Genomic DNA, 26,040 nt, shown 5'->3' on the forward strand with positions numbered 1-26,040 from the left:
GAATTGACATTCACCTCGTTTTTGTAAAATATTGTCGCTAAACAACCACACAACGTTACTATTTTTAGCCATTTCGGATAAAATAAACCAAACGTTCTCACTCTTTGACAGCAGAGCGCACGTCCTTGCTAGTGAATTTTTTTTAACACGAAGTCGACAACCGGAAACCGCTGAGAATCATGGGAAACGTAAGTCCAGGAATAAGGTGAATAAATCATATGCACTGCAGAGTCAAAGCATAACTGACTCTAACCCTGCTCTGCTGGACCCACCATCTGATGAATAGAAGCTTGAGTCAATTGGGCACTCAGCAGGAAAGACTTTTCATGTGATTGATGGGCTTGATGTCAGCATCCAAGTCCATTTACTCTCACAAGCTCCCTTTGCTTCCAAACGTCTTCCTTACTGACAGAGTGAAAACACAACCTGGAACTGTGTTGGTGATCTAGACATTTACAATTGTAGGACGTCCGGGTAGTGCAGCAGTAAATTCCCTGCCTACCAACATGAGGGTCGCAGGTTCGAGCCCCCGTGTTACCTCCGGCTTGGTCAGGTGTCCATACAGGCACAATTGCACGTGTCTGTGGGTGGGAAGCTGGATTAAGAGTATGTCCTGCCAGTGAAACTCCTCGCTGTCAGGTGAAACGGCTGGCGACTGGATGTATCGGAGGGAGCATGTACAATTGAGGAGAAAACCCGGGGGGGGGGGGGCTGACTGTTCCACTGTCAAACTCATTGCACTTAATTCTCGATAGACTTTCCTAGCCATGGGTCGGGACCCCACAGGGCAACATTATAATGAAAATGAGGTTCCCAAAGGAAATTCTAATAAAACTGAACTGAATCTAACACTATCTGATTGCTATGGCACTGTGAAGTTCACACAGGTCACAGTGAAAACCAGCTTGATTTCGGTGTCAATTTAATTGCTTAATACGTTGCTGTAAATGGCACGTCAGCGAGGGGGCAACAGACTCATAATTACCATGTGTTTGGATACTGCTCAGTGATTTTGTGACCTCAATATGAGTCTGGGTGACCTGCCAAAAAGGTTGTGAAGCACTGATGTAGGGAAAGAAAGACTGATCAAAGATCACTGGCCAGGTTACAGAAACTAGACACAGCGTGGATTCCTGACAAAGGTATCCATGCCTCACACCAATCTCCTCATGTAAGATGTTTGACACAAAGCACCTTCCCTTCCCAGCCTTCCACTCTGCCAATCACAGAGCATGATGTGCCTTCAACTCTGCCAATCACAGAGCATGATGTGCCTTCAACTCTGCCAATCACAGAGCATGATGTGCTGAAAACCTGCGAGCAGCAGCCACTTTGCTGAAATACTCACCCGTCATACTTCTCTAGATTGGCCTCGTTCCTCAAGTGGTCCCTGGCATGATTGGCACGCTCCGTAACTATGGAAGCAAATCATATGGCAAGTGTGTCACTGTAGTACGAGCTCACATGGAACAGAATGTAAAGACAACATAGCGAAGCTCTTCCCCCCTTGGCTAATACAACAAGCGTGCTATTACTGCTATTTGAAATACGTGACCTGGAAAAGCGGTGCACTTTTGAAACTAGGCCGATACGCAGTCAATGGAACCAGTCATTTAGATTAATGTTCACAGAGAGCATAGGCACAGTGGCACAAAACAACCTAATTCAGCTATTGTATATCACCCCTCGAAATGAGCCTTGTACACAAACTATATTTCAACAGTAAAGGCTGTCCAGCAGGCTTATGATGTCAACACCCTGCAATTCACTGCAGTTGTAGGGCACACCAAAAGTGAATAGCATTTGCACCTATGGACTGTCAATGCTATGCATGGCTAAAGTGAATAGCATCCGCACCTATGGACTGTCAATGCTATGCGTGGCTATAGCAAAGTGAATAGCATTCGCACCGATGGACTGTCAATGCTATGCGTGGCTATAGCAAAGTGAATAGCATCCACACCGATGGACTGTCAATGCTATGCGTGGCTATAGCAAAGTGAATAGGATTCGCACCTATGGACTGTCAATGCTATGCGTGGCTAAAGTGAATAGCATCCGCACCTATGGACTGTCAATGCTATGCGTGGCTATAGCAAAGTGAATAGCATTCGCACCTATGGACTGTCAATGCTATGCGTGGCTAAAGTGAATAGCATCCGCACCTATGGACTGTCAATGCTATGCGTGGCTATAGCAAAGTGAATAGCATTCGCACCTATGGACTGTCAATGCTATGCGTGGCTAAAGTGAATAGCATTCGCACCTATGGACTGTCAATGCTATGCGTGGCTAAAGTGAATAGCATCCGCACCTATGGACTGTCAATGCTATGCGTGGCTATAGCAAAGTGAATAGCATTCGCACCTATGGACTGTCAATGCTATGCGTGGCTAAAGTGAATAGCATCCGCACCTATGGACTGTCAATGCTATGCGTGGCTAAAGTGAATAGCATTCGCACCTATGGACTGTCAATGCTATGCGTGGCTAAAGTGAATAGCATCCGCACCTATGGACTGTCAATGCTATGCGTGGCTAAAGTGAATAGCATCCGCACCTATGGACTGTCAATGCTATGCGTGGCTAAAGTGAATAGCATCCGCACCTATGGACTGTCAATGCTATGCGTGGCTAAAGTGAATAGCATCCGCACCTATGGACTGTCAATGCTATGCGTGGCTAAAGTGAATAGCATCCGCACCTATGGACTGTCAATGCTATGCGTGGCTAAAGTGAATAGCATCCGCACCTATGGACTGTCAATGCTATGCGTGGCTAAAGTGAATAGCATCCGCACCTATGGACTGCCAATGCTATGCGTGGCTAAAGTGAATAGCATCCGCACCTATGGACTGTCAATGCTATGCGTGGCTATAGAAAAGTGAATAGCATTTGCACCTATGGACTGCCAATGCTATGCGTGGCTAAAGTGAATAGCATCCGCACCTATGGACTCTCAATGCTATGCGTGGCTATAGCAAAGTGAATAGAATCCGCACCTATGGACTGCCAATGCTATGCGTGGCTAAAGTGAATAGCATCCACACCTATGGACTGTCAATGCTATGCGTGGCTATAGAAAAGTGAATAGCATTTGCACCTATGGACTGTCAATGCTATGCATAGCTATAGCAAAGTGAATAGCATTTGCACCTATGGACTGTCAATGCTATGCATGGCTATAGCAAAGTGAATAGCATTTGCACCTATGGACTGTCAATGCTATGCGTGGCTAAAGTGAATAGCACCCGCACCTATGGACTGTCAATGCTATGCATGGCTAAAGTGAATAGCATTTGCACCTATGGACTGTCAATGCTATGCGTGGCTAAAGTGAATAGCATTCGCACCTATGGACTGTCAATGCTATGCGTGGCTAAAGTGAATAGCATTTGCACCTATGGACTGTCAATGCTATGCGTGGCTATAGCAAAGTGAATAGCATTTGCACCTATGGACTGTCAATGCTATGCGTGGCTATAGCAAAGTGAATAGCATTTGCACCTATGGACTGTCAATGCTATGCATGGCTAAAGTGAATAGCAGTCGCACCTATGGACTGTCAATGCTATGCGTGGCTATAGCAAAGTGAATAGCATTTGCACCTATGGACTGTCAATGCTATGCATGGCTACAGTGAATAGCATTCGCACCTATGGACTGCCAATGCTATGCGTGGCTATGGCAAAGTGAATAGCATTTGCACCTATGGACTGTCAATGCTATGTGTGGCTACAGTGAATAGCATTCGCACCTATGGACTGTCAATGCTATGCGTGGCTATAGCAAACACTTATTGAATAATAGATATGTTTGGATTCCCGTGCTTATCAACTATCACAGATTCCATTACGGCGGTGGCATGATTAATGGCCCTATAGCCCAAATCCTATGCCTGCAAGCCTCTTCAGACCCCGCAAGAGGCCACGCTGCCATTGGAGCTCTATATTCCTCTATATATTGAAATGCTAAGGTACGCTACTGACAGGGACCCACCCATCACGTCGGCCGAGATGGAGGCGTGGCGAAACAGCGGGGCCACCTTCTGCTCGTAAATCCGCTTGCCGCGTCGCTTTCCCCCGTAGGGATTGATGTATACCAGCAAGCTCTTCGGTCGGGCGCCTGCAAAGTGCGGGAGGGGTAGAGGACAGTCATTAAAAAGGCTCAGCGTTTACCTCCCCCCCCCCCCCAAATGTGCAACTGACAGCAACTTGATGAAGTTTTCATTAACCAGAGAACTTTCTCAAAACGCTCCGTCAAACTGACTAGTCACCAAAACATGCGGCTGAAGAAATAAATGGTGTGTCTACTGACTACGGGAGGAGTGTGAAGCAATTCAAAGGTACTGAATCATCCGGCGATAAACCTACAAAGTGCTGCTATGGAGAATACTAAATGGCCTGTTTATGGAGAACACACCGAGACGTAGCAGCTGCTCACATTGAAAATGAATGGTTGGGGATCAAGTGTTAACTGAGCACAAAGAAAATACAGGGTGTGATATCGTTTGGCAATAAGACAAAAGTTCCATTAGATTACATAAATGGATTGTCAATGGCTGACATAAAAGTATAGTGGGGGGATAGTAACTCTACTGGAGACACTTGGGCTGGATTAGCCTGCCCAATGGATGCAGTTTTAGGGAATAGATTCATTCTGCCTGGCAAAATGGAGCCAAACGGATTGTCTCAAATGGGTTAAACCCGTCTTACAGTCCAATTGCACATGCTAAATACACACGACACTATAGGACACCACTGCACAAAACCCATCATTTCCAATGGCCTGCACCACACAAACCTTTGCACCAAGCATTGTGATGAAATCCTTGCCTGTCCAATAGAAACCACAAGGGAAGTAGCTGGCCAGGAAGGGAAAGAAAATGGATGGGAAACGTATCCTAGCAGTGTCAGAATTTCCCCAATTATTCAACACAAATCTGATGTTCGATCAGATGCTGTATGAGATTTTGCTGTATGGCAAATTGGCCTCCATTTATATAGCGCTTTTGTCCAAAGACGCGTTACAATGAGTAGTTACTGTACATTCGCACACATTGATACACCGAAGACGGCAAGCTAACACGCAGGGTGCTGGCACATCGAGAACAATTAGGAGTTCAGTATCTTGCCCAAGGACACTTGGACATGCAGGCTGAAGGAGGCGGCGATGGAATGGAACCAGCGACCTCTTTTATCCAAAGTGATTAGTGGACAACCCGCTCTACCTCGTGAGCTACAGCTGCCCCATCCTGGCCAATATAGTAATTCTGCCAAAGAGTATGTCAAAGTAAGCGCTTAATGAAGGAGCACATCACTTACTGAGCAAAGACAGCTGCTGCTTGATGGCTTGGATCCACTGCTGACGGAGACCCTGATTGCTGCAGTGGAAGGTGACATCACTGCACCGCCAGTGGTGCTGCTGGGTCCTCCTAACATAAGAAACTGTCAACAAAGAAACAGAATGAATTCAATAAGGAAAAGAAAAACAAATAGACAAAAGATAGATGATGATAGATATGACAGTTGGACACCTTTGGCCACAATGCATACATTTTATCACAGGTGGCCTCGTGGAAATGGAGTTTCTGGTGCCATACGCTATGCACTTAAGAATAAATTACCTATATAGCTGAAAAGTGTGCGTGAAGTCAAAAGAAGACGTTTGAGGGCGTCCGGGGAGTGTAGCGGTAGATTCCCTGCCTACCAACACGAGGGTCGCAGGTTCGAGCCCCCGTGTTACCACCAGCTTGGTCAGGTGTCCATACAGGCACAATTGGCTGTGTCTGAGGGTGGGAAGCCGGATTAGGAGTATGTGCCCTGGTCGCTGCACTAGTGCCTCCTCAGGTCGGTGGTGGGGGGAGGAGTAATAGCGTGATCCTCCCACGTGCTACGTCCTGCCAGTGAAACTCCTCGCCGTCAGGTGAAAAGAAGCGGCTGGTGACTGCCGACTGCTCATGTATGGGAGGAAGCATGTGCTAGTCTACAACTCTCCAGATCAGCAGAGGGGGTGGAGCAACGACCGGGACAGCAGGGGAAATTGGCCAAGTGCAATTGGGGAGAAAGTGGGAGAGAAATCGTGGGTGAAGGGTGTGACATGATAAAGAAGAGTTTGAAAGATAGGGGGGCGGGACTTGATAAAGAAAAGCGTTTGAAAGATGGGCTTCCTCATCTGATGTGAGGAAGTAAAAACATTCAGCTGAGCAGTTTCTCCAAACTAACTTACAAACAGTGAGCAGGGACACATGGAGACGCGCTAGCTGTGGCAGGGATTAAACCTTCAATCTTTCCGTTACACTTCAATCTCTCAAAACACGTGGCAACTCAACCAAAGGCTCATAGTCCTTAGACTTGGAAAATAGAAGAAACCCGTGCTAAAAGTTAAAAGACTAAAGATGTTATCATTGGAAGAAGGGAATTCCTAACTTGATCTCAGGAGATCGAAACAGATGCTGAACAAAGCCTCTATTTGTGCTTTCCATTCCATTATGTTGGTCTTTCCACATGGCGTGCCACCTAGCACTTATCTGACTCACTGTTAAAGACACACTATACTGTCCCACTTAGAATTGGGTGGGCTTTTTGTGCCCTAGGCAGGTATTTTTTTATGCCAGCAGCCCAGAGATGTTTTGTCCATTTACTTGTTATAAATTCAATATGCTCAATACTAGGGCTGGGCAATGTAGCGATATTATATCAATATCATGATATGGGACTAGATATCGTCTTAGATTTTAGATATGGTAATATTGTGATATATGGCATAAGTGTTGTCTTTTCCTGGTTTTAAACGCTGCATTACAGTAAAGTGTTGTGATTTTCTGAACTGAGCTGAGCTGTCATTATATCCACATTACTGATAATGTAACCTCAGATTACGTATTTTACAGTCACTGAATGCTGATATTATTTCTTTAAACGAGACTCATCTGCAAGGGGAAAACGTTATTGAGGTGGATGGGTATGTATGGTTTGGTTTAAATAGGAAAATGCACACTAAAGCATGTAGAGCATCAGGTGGAGTGGGGTTGTTAGTTAAATCCCATTTATTTCAAGACTATAAGGTGGAAATTATTGAAAAAGATGATGGGATCTTAGGGCTATTATTTCAACATAAGGTATCAGGATATAGCTTTGTCACATTTTCTTGCTACCCCCCACCTGAAAATTCCCCCTGGGGAAGAGATGCCTCAGCTTTTTTTTGTCAACTATTAAGTTTGGTATATCAATTTTCTGAAGTGGATGCAATTTATATTGGTGGGGATGTTAATGCTAGAATAGGAAATATGGAAGATTTTATCCCTACTATTGATTCTATCCCCCGGCGAGTTGCCATTGATGATTATGTTAATAAACATGGGGAAACGTTCCTAGAATTTCTAAGAGACTCCAGAATGTGTGCACTAAATGGTAGGATCGATCCCCTATGTGACAATTTTACGTCAGTGTCATCAAAAGGTAAAGCTGTGGTTGATTACTTTGTAACCCCCTTTGAATGCTTAGAAAATTGTTTGGAATTTAAGGTGATGCTCACCTCACAAATGGTAGAGGATGGAGCTCTATTTAACTTGATTGGAGATCACAGTCGTCTACCGGATCACTCACTACTGTGGCTGAAGTTTAGGGCTGGCTACAAAATGCCTCAAGGCCAGGAAGTACCTGTCACAGGTAAACACGCTAGAAAACGAGTGAGCCGAACTGTGCCAGACACCTTTCTCAATTCTGATATGGGACGTAATGCTGTTTTGATACTGATTGAGAGATTACAGACTCTAAATACAAATCAAGAGGAGTTGGATATTTGGTATAATGAGTTCTGTGTTCTAATACAATCAGAATTAAACAAAAATGTGGATAAATCCAAATTTAGAAAATCTAAACAAAATAATTCCTATTGGAACAATGAGCTGGGTATTCTCTGGTCAGCCATGTGCAGTGCCGAACATCTTTTTTTGAAATGTAAAAATTCTGTATTAAGAAAGCAGCTTAAAACAACTTATAAGCAAAAACAACACTGTTTTGATAAAAAACTTAGATTCTATAAACGAAGATATCAGAGAGGACAGATTATACATCTGGAGCAGTTACAAACAAAGAACCCACAACAATTCTGGAGTGAGATAAACAATCTGGGTCCAAAACGCCGGAAAAAGATCCCTATGCAGGTGTGGAGTGAAGGAGAAATATCTTCTGAACTAGGTAAAGTATTAAGGGAGTGGGAGGGAGCCTTCTCTGGTCTGTTCTCTAGACGAGAGGAGAGTGTTGTAAATGTTGATGATGTCTCTTTTGATTGTGTATCCGGTGTGACGGGGGAATACTTAAACCACGACGGTGATGCCAATTTAAATGCAGAGTTTAGTAGAGAAGAAGTTCTAAAAGCAATTGAGTCTGCTAAGGTTAAAAAGGCCGTGGGGGTAGATGAGTTGTCAAATGAAGTATTGAAAGCTCCTGAGCTGTTTGATTTATTATTTTTCTTGCTGAACGTGTGTTTTGACCACGGTATTGTACCATCCACCTGGTGTAAGTCAATCATAACTCCAATTCCAAAATCTCCAAAGGATGACCCTAAGATCCCATTGAACTATCGCGGTATTAGTCTTCTAAGTACTGTATACAAATTGTATTCTTCTGTTCTAAATAATAGACTAGTTACCTTTCTGGAGCAAAATAACTTGTTAGAAGAGGAGCAAAATGGTTTCAGAAAGGGAAGAGCGTGTATAGATCATATTTATACAGTGACTGCAGTCGTTAGAAACAGACTGAAGCATAAAAAGCCCACTTTTTGTTGTTTTATTGATTTCCAGAAGGCTTTTGATCTTGTTGATCACGATCTCCTTAAATATAAGCTTCACCAAATAGGGGTTAATGGAAAGTTCCATCAAGCTATTACCTCAATATACAAACAACCTGTTGCATGTGTGAAAGTGAACGATTATTTTACAGAATGGTTTTCTACTCCCTCTGGTGTCAAACAAGGGGATGTTTTGTCTCCAACTCTATTCGCCGTTTTCATTAATGATTTGGCCAGAGAGATAAAGCAACTGGGGAAAGGGGTATTATGTGATCAGGTAATTGTAAACATCCTTCTTTATGCGGACGATATTATTTTGCTCTCAGAAAGGGAAGAAGATTTACAAATGATGCTGATATGTGTTAATGAGTGGTGTAAGAAATGGAGACTGTGTATTAATCAAAAGAAATCACAAGTAATGCACTTTAGAAGTCCAGGGAAAGAGAGAAGTTGTTTTCAGTTCTGTATTGGTGACAAACAACTCGAGTTTACAGATAAGTATAAATACCTTGGTTTGTTTTTTGATGAATACATGTCGTTTTTCCATGGTGTTTCTGTTCTAGCAGACTCAGCTAGCAGGGCACTGGGAGGTATTATAGGTAAGACTAAAATGTTGAGAGATATGGGCTACTCTACTTATTCGAAATTGTATCAAACCTGTGTATGTCCTGTCTTAGATTTCAATCAGGAGAGGCCAGTTGGTAGGATTAGACAAACTTTATTTAGCAATCGGCATGCATGGCAAATGCTTTGGCGCTTGACTCCATTGGCCAGTGGCGCTGCTCTTGAGGCAGAGGAGGGCGCCTGCATGGGCTAGGAGATCCCCCCCCCCGTGGGGGATCGGGAGTCAAGACTCGTTGGTGGTGGACTGGGGAGGTGGGTGGGGCAAAACAACGCTTCGGAGGCCGGCTTCAAGGGAGATGGACTGCCGTGGGCTGCTGCTGCTATGATCGGCCAGAGAGAGAGAGGTGAGGTAGAACCCTTGCTATATATATGAGGATTAACTGACGTCATGTTTGACGTCATAGCAGACGTCATACTAGGATTTTTGACCACGTTGAGATCGGATTACGCGTGAGTGGCCTTCTGCTTGAACTATGGTCTGGAGACCTCACTTCAATCAGGAGAGGCCAGTTGGTAGGATTAGACAAACTTTATTTAGCAATCGGCATGCATGGCAAATGCTTTGGCGCTTGACTCCATTGGCCAGTGGCGCTGCTCTTGAGGCAGAGGAGGGCGCCTGCATGGGCTAGGAGATCCCCCAAAAGGAAGATCTGATTACCGGAAGTTAATTGAGATCTGCAGGCGCCAGTAGTTGATTGTACTTTTCTGGCCTTCGACCTTTTAGCGACTTACAGCTATTTGCGGCTGGCGCTCCCAACTCGGTCGGGCCTTCGATCTTGATACGTTAATGTTTACTTGGTACGTGCTTATCCTGCCTTCGACCTTTTTTGCGACTTACGGCTATTTGCGGCTGGCGCTCCTAACTCGGTCGGGCACCTCGCGATAGCGCTTCCCAGCTTGGCCTACCTGGCCGCCTTGGCGCTTCGCGATTGTACTTTTCCGGCCTTCGACCTTTTTTAGCGACTTACGTTATTTGCGGCTGGCGCTCCCAACTCGGTCGGGCCTTCGATCTTGGTACATTGATGTTTAGCTTGGCGCTTCCCGGCTTGGCCTACTTGGCGCGACTACCCTGACTTTCTCCGGCTCTCTCTTTTTGTTTAGCTTGGCGCTTCCCGGCTTGGCCTACTTGGCTGCCTTGGCGCAACTACCCTGACTTTCTCCGGCTCTCTCTTTCTCTATCCCCCCCAAAAATTGTACTTTTCCGGCCTTCGACCTTTTTAGCGACTTACAGCTATTTGCGGCTGGCGCTCCCAACTCGGTCGGGCACCTCGCGATAGCGCTTCCCAGCTTGGCCTACCTGGCCGCCTTGGCGCCTCGCGATTGTACTTTTCCGGCCTTCGACCTTTTTAGCGACTTACAGCTATTTGCGGCTGGCGCTCCCAACTCGGTCGGGCTTACCTGACTTAAGGCGCTTCCCGGCTTGGCCTTCCTGGCCGCCATGGCGCCTTACCTGACTTAAGGCGCTTCCCGGCTTGGCCTTCCTGGCCGCCATGGCGCCTTACCTGACTTAAGGCGCTTCCCGGCTTGGCCTTCCTGGCCGCCATGGCGCCTTACCTGACTTGGCGCTTCCCAGCTTGGCCTACTTGGCCGCCTTGGCGCCTCACCATTTTAACTTGGCCTTCTTGGCCCCCTGACTTGGCCTTCTGACTGACCCTGACTTTCTCTGGCTCTCTCTCGGGGTTGACGTAGGACGACGGGACCCCCGGGCGACTCCACCCGCAAGCCGCACTCGTGCGACGGAGCGGGGAGGAAGCGCATTAAGCCCCCCGCCTCCCCCGGAAGGGGAGAGCGAGTAACGGGCACCCGGAGGCGCACGACACGAGGAGTGGAGCGCGTAGGACGACGGGACCCCCGGGCGACTCCACCCGCAAGCCGCACTCGTGCGACGGAGCGGGGAGGAAGCGCATTAAGCCCCCCGCCTCCCCCGGAAGGGGAGAGCGAGTAACGGGCACCCGGAGGCGCACGACACGAGGAGTGGAGCGCTCCCCGTGCCGCACTAATTTTCAGGTTCCGAGGTCGGATGGCGTCCGGTTACCAGACAGCCCCCTGCCCGAGGCGCCCCGTGTCAAGCCCGCCGCTCCCACTCCAGGAGACGTCGGGACAGGCCACGGGGACGAGTGCCCCGGGAGGGACCGCAGCGTCCGGTCGGATCGGCCACCCAGAGTCAGAGGTGTTCAACGCGCGCCCGCCGCCACGCAGCCTCTCCCCGGGGGGAGAGAGAGACGCGACGGACGGACGCGGCCTCGAGCCAGGCCGGGACAGAGGAGGGGGTTACCCCCCCCAAAAATAACCGGGAGATTTACTGCGCCTTGCTGGGCACCCTGCTTTTCGGGGAGCCACCACCAACGAGACATTATTTGGCACGGACGTCCGGGACACTGTTCGTTGCCATGCTTGCCGATGAAGGGAGGAGGGTCCTTTGGGCCGCCGGTATGGCCACCCGCTCCGGGCGGATGTAGCTGGAGAATGCTGATGAAGACCGGCGGCCCGTTTGCTGGAGGGAGGCGGAGGACGCTCCTTGCACGGCGGCTGAGGTGGCCGCTCCGATCCTGAAGGAGTGGCTGGAGAAGTTCTTTGTCGGGAGGTTGCACTTCTGGAGCGTCCGCTCGAGGTGCAGGACGAACCAGGATCTTGTCATGTGGTGACGAGGTGCGATGAGGAACAGGGGAGCCGGGGGCCGGTCTGGGGCCTGAGCGGTCTTTCCCCTGATTTTGGGCTTAGCTGCAATGCTGTATGGGTCAGCAGTCATCACGTGATGAGATTGATGAGCTGAAAATAAACGATATGACACGTGGACAGGATCGCTAGCTGGAGAGGCAGACAGAATTCACCCGATGCAAGATTCTTATGATAATAGCTTCAGCGCTCTCAGCCCTTTCAGGGACAATTATTTCAGAATTACGAGCCAATAATTCATGGGAATGCAAGCATTATTAGTAGCTAGCTATTTGAATGAAAAGATACGGTGCCGGCCGGTGATGATGTCCTCAGATGGCGACCATCTTTTCCCCCCATGGGGAAGTCTGGGCAGATTCACGGTGATTGACGGGACCCGGCCTGGAGACGCACTGATGCTGAAGTGCCATAGCATCTCGGGCACTCTGGACAGACCGAAAGATCCATGGGGCAAACGGTTCATTCTGGCGGCAACCCTATAGAGCTGAAATGTAACGCTTAATGCATGGGATATAAAGACCTGGTTAATAAACAAGTAAAGAAAAACAGTGGTTTCACCGCCTTGCAAGTGCACCATAGACTGCTAGTTGCAACCATGGACCCATCATAAGATGGACTGGGCATCACACTGGTTCAGTGAAGCCGCTGCATGTTAGATCGCCGCTCTGGCGGTTGAATCCAGTGTTGGGTCACGAGGCCCGCCTCCTCATGTTAGTGGATGGGAAAATCAAAACCGAAATAATCACAGTATACGTCGGATGATTTTTTTTTTTTTTTTTTTTTTTAAAGGTGGTTTGTATCATTTTTAGATAGTCATTATCATGCTAATGCCTGTGCAGGTGGTCATTTTTCTGATCAGTTTGTTTTTTAAGTAGTTATTTGACGTATAAAAAGGGATAAAAATGGGTGATTGGCGGCTGTGGCAGCCAGTCTCAAGCCGTCATTGGCTGGACAGGCTCTTCACATTATAGATCTATCGTGATAGACAAGACACGCGGCTTCATTGTTATGTAATGCTGCCTGGAGGTCGGGTGGCTCTGCTGGGTGTGTGGGGCCGGGAGATGGGCTCTTAGCCTGGGTAGTGCAGGCCTGGAGGTCGGGGTGGCTCATGGGATGAGGCCTAGTAGTACACGCGCACCGTTAGCTCATCGCTAGCGGATTAGCATCACGTATGAACGGACGTTTTATTTTTGTAGGCTATTAAAGCAACAAACGTTTTTATATGCATATCTGGGGGAAATGCTTTGACTGTGGGGATGTTCGTTCTTCACAAGCTCCTCTCTTAGTAACGATATACCAGGCGATAGCCCGGGCAGCCTGGCTCGCGCACTCACTGGGCTAACGTTAAACCCAGGTGGAGCAGTGCTAGCGACCTGTTCTGTAAGGCGAGGGTGGCCATTTTCCAGGCGCTCCTGAGAGATCTGAGGTACAGGTTCATCTGTAGATTGAACGTGTCTCAGAATGTTATTATTAAGTTGCTCACTGACCTTGGGCTAAGCACTGTGAGATACCAGTCACATATGTGGAAATTCTGGTATGACTCTCTTTTATAATGTACTTTGTTCTTTTATTATGCCCTTATGTGCTTTTTTTTTTTTTTTTTTGGAATTGTGTATGTGTCATCTATGGACCAAGCGTCTGCCGATAAAGGTTTGTTTGATTGATTGATTGGTTGATAACAGTGGGATTCGCAGCCTCTTGTTACATGACTAGCGTGACACTGTATTAATTATTTTAGCTTTGGTATTATTTATGGTTATGTGGTGACCCACATCGAGACACTAGGAGAGACATTCGCCAAAGGAGACTTGTGCCTTTAAGAGCGGGGGTTAAGGTTACCGTACTTCCGGTTACGGGTTAGGTCTGTTATTGCTGGTTGCTAACCGCGGTGAATGTAAACATTTATATGGATAGAAGTAAACTACCTCGACCAACCTTCGTCTACTGTCTCACTGTTTCCTAATTCCCACAGTTAAAAGAAACGCCAGGGCATTTTACTTTGAAATTTGTTAAGAACAGGAAGTGGTGTATTAAGACTGGGTAGCTTGACACGGAAAGGCGTTAGCATTCCCTGGGCCGTCTGACTTCGGTCTGGAAGTTATACAGTAAACACTCATTCTAACCTGATTCTAACTGATGCTCGGACATGCTCCGTGGTGAAGTATGCAATGTGCGGTGATAACGTCACCGTCATCAGGCAGCGACGTGACGTCTTTTACTCACGCAACCTCCCGTTTATTTACGGTTAAAGTAAAGACTTAACTGCCCGGTGATAGCAGAGGGGTCTGCGCCTGCCGTGCAACTGACCACAGCGACGTGGATGGAACGGCCTGTGATGCCTGCTTGGAGGAGAAGCCTGGGGCTGGACGCCTGAACACCCGGGACAGGAACGGCTGCTGAGCTGTGGCGCGGCCCGTCGCAGTGGCGCGCCCCGTGCCTTCTCATTGTGGCTACGTTGGCGGCCTGTGGCACGGCCGCTTCGCCGGTGTCGTCAGGCGTCTCGGAGGGCAAATACGCTCCGTGGCTGATCCGGAACGGGGTATCGTTGTTTAAGCTGTCGTCACTGTCCAGGACTGCTCTGGCTCGGGATCCGACATGCCAGGAGTGGGTGCTGATTCGGTCTGCAGATGTGGTGCAAAACAGCCGCAAAACAACGCTTCGGAGGCCGGCTTCAAGGGAGATGGACTGCCGTGGGCTGCTGCTGCTATGATCGGCCAGAGAGAGAGAGGTGAGGTAGAACCCTTGCTATATATATGAGGATTAACTGACGTCATGTTTGACGTCATAGCAGACGTCATACTAGGATTTTTGACCACGTTGAGATCGGATTACGCGTGAGTGGCCTTCTGCTTGAACTATGGTCTGGAGACCTCACTATGTTTCGGGGGTTTGGGGTTTCAAAAGGTTTCAGTTGAATGAACGAGTTCAGAATCGAGCAATCAGATTCTATCTGGGACTTCATAAATATGCCCCCATTTTGGCAGCTAATGGAGACATGGGGTGGGACTCCTGTGAAATTAGGTGGAAGGCCAGTATGGTGGGTCTTTGGAACAGGCTGCTGGGTTTACCACCCAACAGGGTGGCTAGCCATATTTTCTTTTGGGATTTGTTTGTTGATGGGGAATGGGTCTCTGAACTGTATGACTTACTACAGGAATGTGGTCTGGAAGACCATTATTTCCAAAGAAAAACTGTGAATGTGGAGGAATTTAAAAATCGAATCCGGGTTAAATGTCTACAATCCTGGGCTGAAGAAATTTGGCAAAAGCCAAAATTAAGAACATATTGTTTATTTAAAAAAGACTATAAATGTGAAAAATATGTTTTGTATAATTTGCCAAAAAGTCAGAGATCACTCTGTGCACAGATAAGATGTGGCATCCTACCATTACATATTGAAACAGGAAGATACAGAGGGGTAGCTGAGGAGGATAGAATATGTGAATATTGTGAGTTGAATGAGGTGGAAAATGAAATTCATTTCATTTTATATTGTCCTTTGTATCATGACTTGAGAGAAACAATGTTTAAAAGAGTCCATACTCCTGAGCTAAATATGATAGATAGTGAGAACGGAGTAATACTCGAATTTCTTTTTGATAATATTTTTGCATTCTCTGAATTTCTCTCTAAAGCATGGGACAGGAGGAGAAGGTTGACGTACAACTGATAAAGTAGAGTTTATTTTCTATTTATTTTTTTTCGTTTTATTTTCGTATTCAGTGCAGGTATGTATGAATGTATATGTATGTATATGTATAGGCATATTATGTCTGCATGTATATATATTCTCTAATTTGGGCTGCACTGAAAGCTTCTGGTTGGGTAACATACCAGAATGTTATGTTTTGTTAAATATTGAATGTTGATGTGTCTGATAATCCCATGTGGGATGGGTCATGTAATTGTCCTGACACGAAAATAAAATATTCATTCATTCATTCATTCATTCATTCATTCATTCATTCATTCGATAATTATTTATCAAATATCTTATTGTGTAAATATTTTGTGAGAGCACCAATATTGTTACAATATCGATATCAAGGCACTTGGTCAGAAATATTGTGATATTTGATTTTGTCCATACAGCCCTACAAAATAGTCTTAAAACCAACATGAAAAAGAATCAAGATCGTGATCTTGCCTTGGAAAATAATCATCATCATCATCGTCATCATCATAATAAAAATTGTGATATATTTTTGCCATATCGCCCACCCCTACAGGCCCTACTGAATACCAACTGGTTTGCCACGATACAGGCTTGGGCTGATTTACTCCACAGCCTGTTCAATCAAATACAGTATGTCTTTGTCTTTGTCTTTATTTAAGATCCCCATTAGCTACAGCAGAGCTGCAGCTATTCTTCCTGGGGTCAAACAACTTGCATAGTTTCAAGATATCACATACAAAATTTACATTTTGTACAAAAAAAATACATTCTGTACAAACGGTATACAATTTTGGATATTACATACATACTGTACCTTTCAAGATATTGCATACATCAGAATTGTGTGGGGTATGAAATGAGGGCACATGGGAAAGGAACTACTTCCCCTCAGTGCAGCTGCCCACCGCAGCGCTCCTGGCCAGCCCGTGCAGGAGGGCGAGCCAGCATAGGAAAAATGCAGAGGACAAATTTCACTGCGCCTCTAAGCATGTGTGTGTGTGTGTGTGTGTGTGTGTGTGTGTGTGTGTGTGTGTGTGTGTGTGTGTGTGTGTGTCTGTGTGTGTGTGTATAATGCATGTGCATGAATTGGTGCATTGTGACAAATAAAGACGGGGTTGTCCGTCCTGTACCTTACAAGACAAGTCAGTAGGAAAACTCTGTGTATGCTCTACAAAAAGTAGAGATGAAGTCACCCAGTGCACTGCTGGGAAGTTTACTGAAATATTTAAACTAAGGGTCTATACATTGCCAAAAATGCACACGCTAAGCAGTTTCACAGCAAATTCACTCACAAAGCATTTCAAAAAGTCAAATTATCACACTAAGCATTTTATCAGATAAAAAAGTAAACTTTTAGAGAAGTTATTCACCTGTAATTGCTTACAATACCGCCAGAAAAGTTGACACAGTCAGGGGGGTCAGAGCGTGTGTCTTTGAAGCCAAGTTTCAACAGAGCATGAGCATGCAGTAGTGCCAGATTCAACACGCGCTAATACAAATACAATGCCAGCGAAAGCGCTAATTAGTGAGCTAGGCACCTTGGCTGTACTATTTCACATCTGACTCTAATTTATACATTTGATCTTGTTTGGATATAACCTAAGTAGGCATCGATTCCTGGCTCACTATCGCCCGCCCTGCAGCTCGTCGAGCTGGCCCTGCAGCTCGCATACGCAGCTGGGCCGCTGCGCGGCCTCACCTGCCCTGCAGCTCGACCGCTGTGCAGGCTCATCTGCTCTTATGACATCACTGATGATCACTGATGATGTCACAACTTTGCATCACTGATGACATCACACGAACTCGACTGCTGTGCGGGCTCACCTCTTATGACATCACTGATGAATGACATCACTGATGATGTCACAACTTTGCATCTTATGACATCACTGATGACATCAGTGATTTATGACATCATCAGTGATGTCACTATGACATAATCAGTGGGACAGAAATGTTAACAAACAGCCCACATTGCCAAATTTCTAGATGATAGATAGATAGATAGATAGATAGATAGATAGATAGATAGATAGAAGAGCCCATGATTCACTGGCATGCTGCCATCTTAGACCCAGTCAGCAGAGCTGAGAGCGACTCTTTTGTTAATACATTACTTTAGAACTGTGGAGCTGACTACAGGCTAGTGTTAGATTAGCCAAAATGTCACAGCTGTGGCAGGAACATGCTACAGCAGAATAGAGGAGAGAAGAGGTAGTGACGAACAACAGAGGCTGCATGCATTCGTTATGTAAGTACTATACCTGTGAACGCATGGGGATACAGCTGGGAGTATTGCTGTTTGTTCTTCTGCCTCTCCCTCCTCCTGGCCTCTGCGTTTACTTGGTCTCCATCTTCTGTCTTCCAGACAGCCACTATCTCACACACCTGAACGGCATGGCTGCCTGCTGGAGAGACATGGCTAAATTAATGTTTTAAACAGCGCTATACAATAACACAAGGACACACACACACACACACACACACACACACACACACACACAAACAAACAACTTAAAAGCCTGCCAGTAAATGTTATTCCCCCCCCACTGTTATAAGGACCCCGGCGCCGCAGAATGAAATTCCACATTCTTTGTCAAGAGATCATTAAGTTGGATTCGGTTTCCCTTAGAATTATAATCTGCTTCATCCATTGACTTGGAAAGGTCATCTTTGTGCTAAGGTGACTTTGAAATGAAGCCACATCAGATCCCCGGAGAGCCGGTGAAGGTTTGGAATCGAACTTTCCCACAGGAGCCCAAATGCACACAACTATGGTTTGTAATGACTTTAGGATTGTAATGCCTGTGTAAAAGGCTGAACCCAATGATGCAGGAGGCAGACACAAAGTAAACGTTTCAAAGTCTTTTACTGAGTCAAAATGTTCAATAAACAGTACAGCACTGGTTCCACTCCCAGGGAATAAACAGGCAGGAAGAATGCAATGTCTCTTCCGGGTCCAAACAGAAGGGCTCCGATAACAAACTTAGGAATACTCGAGGAAAAGGCAAACTAAAACAATCAATGGTGAACAGAATCCAAACGAAAGCAAAGCGTGATCCAGCGCTTCCTTTTATTTGTATTGTCAAAATCATGATAACAGACGGGCAGACGAGTCCAGGCATAGACAGACAGAACAGCCGAGAGTTCCCCAAACTTTTGAGTAGCCAGTCAGATTGAAAAAGTAGCCAGATCATGCTTGCGGCGTTTGTTCCAGTGGTCCTTTTCCCAATTAATAAACAAACCTCAAATATGTATCCATAACTGTGACAATTGAAATAATACAAATAAACATTTTTATAAAGGCCCAATGCTCAATTTAATTATAAATAAAACAATATCCATGTTGCAAAACACAAACAGGCAAAGTATTTTTTTAAGAACAAAGAAAATACTAATAACTGTATGTTTCCCACAGGATTTGGAGAGATTGTGGTGGGTGGACCTTGCTTGGACCCTTTTGGGGGGTTCGGGGGGCCATGCCACCTGTAAGAAAGATGTGTACATTTTAAACTAAAATGCATTAATCTGGTTCACTTTGAGAGGTTAGATCAGGGGTGGGCAATTATTTTTCATGGGGGGCCACATGAGAAACCCAGATTGTTGCCGGGGGCCGAACAAATATTGTCATGCCGTAACCCAGGAACTTTGATGATAGAGAGGACCACAAAAAAAAATCCTCGCTACCAGAGGGCCAGATTTTGCTGAGGGTTGGGGGCCGAAATGGTGCCAGACTAAAATGTTATAACAGAAGTGGAGTATTGGTTGGCCAGAATGACATGAAAATGTGGACACTTATTCACTTATGCACTGTAAAAAAAAAAAAAAAAAAAAATATATATATATATATATATATATATATATATATATATATATATATATATATATTTAGAACACGGCTCTCTTGAATACTCGATTCTGATTGGTCAATCAACAAGATTCACCGGTCATTATTTCTCGACAACCGACCGCTGCTCTGCCACACCTGGATTAATCAGTTGATAAGAGCCTTTTGTCAGCAAGACACTACTAATTAGGCCAACCAGTTGCAGCTGTGGTGTCTTGTGTGCCAATTATGAATGAAACCGCTTTGTCGTTGAAAACGCTATTAAAAAATCTATTTGAATAATTATTTTTGTCAGATTATTGAATGATTTAGTTGTAGGCCGTGTTCTAAGCGGGATAATGGATAGTGAGCCGGTGATTACTGGAAATAATGACCTTCAGGTGAATGATTAAGCCCTCCGCTGCGCGTCGGGCTCAATATCACCTGTCGGTCATTATTTCGCCAGTAATCACCGGCTCACTATCCATTATCCCTTACATACATACATATATATATATATATATATAGCACTAGCTCTATTGCAGCGGATTGGGCATGATCAACCCTTCCGCGGGCAACGCTGCAGACAGAGTAGAAAGGCTGATCCGTGAGCGGCTGCTTCCGGGACGCGGGTCGGGGTCTTAATCGGCCTCGGCTGGGTCTACTGGGCGAGGGTGTATGATGTTGGATAGACCCGAAACACCTTACGACCCCAGTTAACATCACTGATGACGCGTCCCAGCGCATGCTGTAGCATTGTATTTTGAATCGTATATATATATATGTATATATATATATATATATATATATATATATATATATATATATATATATATATACACATATATATACACATACATATATATATATATATATATATATATATATATATATATATATATATATATATATATATATATATATAAAGTAACCGGTAGGCCAGAGGCCAGTAGGCGGAGAAATCACCGGCCCCTGGGGCTTGGGAAACTCCCTGGAACAGGGCAGCAGACAAGCATCGACAGTCTGTGAAGTCAGCTATTATATAGGGCCGATGTCAGGTGCATAACATGACAGCTAATTGCAAGCCGAAAGATACCACCTGCTCCTCATCTTCAATCACTCGCTGACGGTAAACCAACTGTGCATCTAGAACGCCGCCTTCCTTCAGCACCTTGGACAGCGCTCGATGTAGACGGAGCCTCAGTGCCACTGGAAGCAGCAGCTGGCTGACCAGTCATTACAAGGATAGTCTCCCTACGACGGAGTAGAGTCTGGCTGCTAATACCTCCACTCTGGTATAGCGGGGGAAAAGGCTCTGTTTACCTTTACAAACATCCACCGAAACTACCAAGCAGGCACAATCCAGATCCAATCGTTTTCAGCGTGTAGTAACAAGCTAGCATTGTTGATATTATTGTTCCACAGCGGTGCAGGGCAGGCATTTGACATCAACAGATTCTACACGCACAGCGGCAGACAGATTAGTCACGGAGGGAGTGGAAAGGAAATCCCTATATGGTCACAGCCAGTCAGTCAGAGCAGGTCGAGCCAATGGCAGAGCTGGCAGGGAGCGGAAAGGGATTTTCTTCTGCTGCCGACTGAAATGGTCAGCACCAATGGCAGGGCTTATACCAGCAGCCTGTTTCTCTCTTTTGGCTCATTTCCACCACATTTTACTGCCCTGCACAGCTCGTCACCAGTCGGCTCTACTCGTTTCGCCCGATGGATGTTCTGCTTCGACCGCCGATCATCTGCCCCCGCCCATAGCTGGTCGTCATAGCGACCACATATCTGTCCTCCGCCTGCTATAGCCGAAGTAGGCTATAACATAACGTTACAATTAAATCCATCCACAGAACTTTTAAACTGTTTATGAAATACTGGTGCCTCTAAATGACCTACAGTGTACATGGGCGAATGTGACAATCGGCCAGGAGATGCATGCGCTGCGCTGCGCGGGGACGGGAGAGGCGCTACAGGCAGAGTGTGAAGCCTCTACCCCGGCGGCCTCACCAGGCAAGACCGCGGCTTCACCAAAGACCCGCCTGCGGCCTAGCGGAGCGCTGCACTCAACAGCTTCCTGAGCAGCTGACTTTTTTCTCTCTGAAAACAATTGAAACCACCGCCACGATTTTATTTCACCAGAGGCGAAGGCAGCAACACAAAAGACTGATGGAAATAACACAACAGAAGAGAAGTTAAGCCCACTAAACTGGTATGCAGCATTGCATTGACAGTCAGTAGATAGACAGAGTAAACACGATTCTGCCTGACCAATCAGTCGTCAACAATGTTTTCACGTCACCGTATGGTACCGGGTTCACAGAATAGAACCCCGACGAGGCAGGGACGAAAAGTAGCACGACTCAACCCCAACTCAACCCGGGCTGGGACAGTTTTTAGCGGTGGAATGAGACCATTTATCGAGTCGAGTGGAGCGGGATCGCGCTACTACCTGCGGTGGAAATTGGCCATTTGAGATCACCCTGCCTTAAACAGCTGTTAACACAGTGTCTGAAAGCTTTGAGATCACCCTGCCTTAAACATCTGTTAACAGTTAACACACAGTGTCTGAAAGCTTTGGGGTCACCCTGCCTTAAACAGCTGTTAACACACAGTGTCTGAAAGCTTTGAGATCACCCTGCCTTAAACAGCTGTTAAGACAGTGTCTGAAAGCTTTGAGATCACCCTGCCTTAAACATCTGTTAAGACAGTGGCAGTGTCTGAAAGCTTTGAGATCACCCTGCCTTAAACATCTGTTAACAGTTAACACACAGTGTCTGAAAGCTTTGAGATCACCCTGCCTTAAACAGCTGTTAACACAGTGTCTGAAAGCTTTGAGATCACCCTGCCTTAAACATCTGTTAACACAGTGTCTGAAAGCTTTGAGATCACCCTGCCTTAAACATCTGTTAACAGTTAACACACAGTGTCTGAAAGCTTTGGGGTCACCCTGCCTTAAACAGCTGTTAACACACAGTGTCTGAAAGCTTTGAGATCACCCTGCCTTAAACAGCTGTTAAGACAGTGTCTGAAAGCTTTGAGATCACCCTGCCTTAAACATCTGTTAAGACAGTGGCAGTGTCTGAAAGCTTTGAGATCACCCTGCCTTAAACATCTGTTAACAGTTAACACACAGTGTCTGAAAGCTTTGAGATCACCCTGCCTTAAACAGCTGTTAACACAGTGTCTGAAAGCTTTGAGATCACCCTGCCTTAAACAGCTGTTGACAGTTAACACACAGTGTCTGAAAGCTTTGGGGTCACCCTGCCTGAAACAGCTGTTAACGCACAGTGTCTGAAAGCTTTGGGGTCACCCTGCCTTAAACAGCTGTTGACAGTTAACACACAGTGTCTGAAAGCTTTGGGGTCACCCTGCCTTAAACAGCCGTTAACACACAGTGTCTGAAAGCGTTGGGGTGACCCTGCCTTAAACAGCTGGTAACACAGTATCTGAAAGCTTTGGGGTCACCGTGCCTTAAACAGCTGTTGACAGTTAACACACAGTGTCTGAAAGCTTTGGGGTCACCCTGCCTTAAACAGCCGTTAACACACAGTGTCTGAAAGCGTTGGGGTGACCCTGCCTTAAACAGCTGGTAACACAGTATCTGAAAGCTTTGGGGTCACCGTGCCTTAAACAGCTGGTAACACAGTATCTGAAAGCTTTGGGGTCACCGTGCCTTAAACAGCTGGTAACACAGTATCTGAAAGCTTTGGGGTCACCCTGCCTTAAACAGCTGGTAACACAGTATCTGAAAGCTTTGGGGTCACCCTGTCTTAAACAGCTGGTAACACAGTATCTGAAAGCTTTGGGGTCACCGTGCCTTAAACAGCTGGTAACACAGTATCTGAAAGCTTTGGGGTCACCCTGCCTTAAACAGCTGGTAACACAGTATCTGAAAGCTTTGGGGTCACCGTGCCTTAAACAGCTGGTAACACAGTATCTGAAAGCTTTGGGGTCACCGTGCCTTAAACAGCTGGTAACACAGTATCTGAAAGCTTTGGGGTCACCCTGCCTTAAACAGCTGGTAACACAGTATCTGAAAGCTTTGGGGTCACCCTGTCTTAAACAGCTGGTAACACAGTATCTGAAAGCTTTGGGGTCACCGTGCCTTAAACAGCTGGTAACACAGTATCTGAAAGCTTTGGGGTCACCCTGCCTTAAACAGCTGGTAACACAGTATCTGAAAGCTTTGGGGTCACCGTGCCTTAAACAGCTGGTAACACAGTATCTGAAAGCTTTGGGGTCACCGTGCCTTAAACAGCTGGTAACACAGTATCTGAAAGCTTTGGGGTCACCCTGTCTTAAACAGCTGGTAACACAGTATCTGAAAGCTTTGGGGTCACCCTGTCTTAAACAGCTGGTAACACAGTATCTGAAAGCTTTGGGGTCACCCTGCCTTAAACAGCTGTTAACGCACCCAAAGGAATTCCATTGGGATGGTTTTACAGTCCCATGCTGCTCTAAATGCTGTTTCAGAGGATTTTCCGCCTTGGCAAGAATAAAACTCTGGGGAAAACATTAATTTGATCCACACATTTGTTTGGGTTTCAAAGTGTTTTACTTCCACTTCAAGCTGTAACTACTGCACTCAGAATGGCAGCTAAACAGCTAGTAGTCACTCCATTTGAAAGATAGAGAGAAGATAGAGAGAGGAGCGCGCCCGGGTCCCTGCCTACCAACATCAGGGTTGCAGGTTTGTACCCCCGTGTTACCTCTTGCATGGTCAGGCCGTCCATACAGGCACAACTGGCCATGTCTGCGGGTGGGAAGCCGGATGAAGGGTGTGTTCTGGTCACTACAATAGCGCCTCCTCTGGTCGGCCGGGGAACCTGTTCGGGGGGGAGGGGAACAGGGGGGAATAACGTGACGCACATGTATCAGAGAGGGCATGTGCAAAAACATTTCGTTTGTATTTTTTTTATATAGTTATGTATTTTTATATTATAATTATTTTTTTTGTGTTTTTATGAATCATTAAAATATTTTCACCTAATAATTTTCACATAAATCATCAAAATAATTGTTTTTATGTGCACTCCAGAGAGTATCAAACAGGTGTTGTTTATTAATTTTAAGAAGGACATTCGTGTAGCACTGTGTTGTAATGTCGGTATGTGTTGTTTGTTTTTTTGTTTTTTGTGTGTGTATCTGAGTTTGTTTCACTTTTGTTCTGAAAATTGAAAAAAAGGAAAAAAAGGACATTCATATGTTTTTGCAAATGACCTCTTCTCCCCAGATCCGCAGAGGGGGTGGAGCAAAGATCGGGACGTACGTACATACATACGGTACATACATACATACGGCGCGCACACACACACACACACACACACACACACACACACACACACACACACACACACACACACACACACACACGCTAGGCTGTTAAGGACCAACTACAACAACAAAAAAGTAGCTTACTGAGCCGTTAGAGAACACAACTTTGTAAAGATGTCCAAGGCACAGTGACATAGTGAATACGTTCAGGAGCCTTTCTTTGGGCATGGTTAGGCAAAGAACACTGCCAGCATGAAGAAAAAAAAAGGAAAAGGACCAACTACACTGAATGTACAAAATAATTTAATTGACTATGAATCTAGGGGAATCCAGGTGGAAGCTTTAACACCGTATTGTATTCCCATATTAAATCAAAACACAAAGGAGACGTGTATATATTATGAAGGGGATCAGGGAAAGGATTTTTAAGCCTCAAGACATGGACTGTGAAAAAGGTGCAACCCAACCAATGTCAGGAAGGTGTTCCTTCAATATTTTATCTGGGTCTTATTATAATCTCCCCCTTGTGGAGTCTTTCTACGGTCAAACACACAAATTCTCCTGTGCATGGAAGGACAATAGACGACCATGCTACTAATGGAGCAAATTCAAAAGTGCACTGTTGGGCTAGACAAGGACAGTATTACTAGTAGCAATGGGTTTAACTGACCTCTTCAACTGCGTTACACACAGGCATTCCAGACTCTCCTCTACATATATTCAGCTGATACTGTATGGAGAAATGAATGGGAGGGAGGCATGGCATATTATTTCTCTCCTGGGACACTAAGGCAATAGGATTTAATTTCTTTCTCAAATAAAGATGATGCGACGTGCAGGCATGAATAACTTTATGGCCATCGATATTCACACTTTGACAAATAGGGAGGAGAGTTATAGCGTGGAGGCCGGGTAACGGCTTTATTCAAGTTTAAAAAAAAGTTTCATTCCAACTATTTGAAAAATGGCTCCTCCTGCCAATATGATTGTTGGCATGGAAGTAAAACTCAAATTATGGAATATTGTTGAAGAGAGAAGCTCCTGTGGGAAAAGAATGCTTGCAAAATACTAACGAGTAATTCAGTAGGGCTGCACGATATTGGAAAAAACTGACATTCCAATATATTTTGTTTCTGCAATATATAATATTGCGATATGAAAAAATA

At 45.6% G+C, this 26,040-nt stretch overlaps 1 protein-coding gene across 1 annotated transcript in view; it reads right to left on the reverse strand.

Annotated features, from left to right (window-relative positions):
* cerk (ceramide kinase) overlaps positions 1–26,040 on the reverse strand; it is a gene marked incomplete at both ends in the record, with an annotated part of 95,981 nt that overhangs the window by 45,057 nt on the left and 24,884 nt on the right. The window contains 4 exons of the mRNA XM_083661870.1: positions 1,349–1,415; positions 3,999–4,124; positions 5,324–5,446; positions 18,033–18,173. Coding sequence (XP_083517996.1) covers positions 1,349–1,415; positions 3,999–4,124; positions 5,324–5,446; positions 18,033–18,173 — 457 coding nt within the window. The remainder of the gene's footprint in view (positions 1–1,348; positions 1,416–3,998; positions 4,125–5,323; positions 5,447–18,032; positions 18,174–26,040) is intronic.

The sequence above is a fragment of the Poromitra crassiceps genome (assembly GCF_964638095.1).
Source record: "Poromitra crassiceps genome assembly, chromosome: 2".
In the NCBI taxonomy this organism is placed as follows: domain Eukaryota; kingdom Metazoa; phylum Chordata; class Actinopteri; order Beryciformes; family Melamphaidae; genus Poromitra; species Poromitra crassiceps.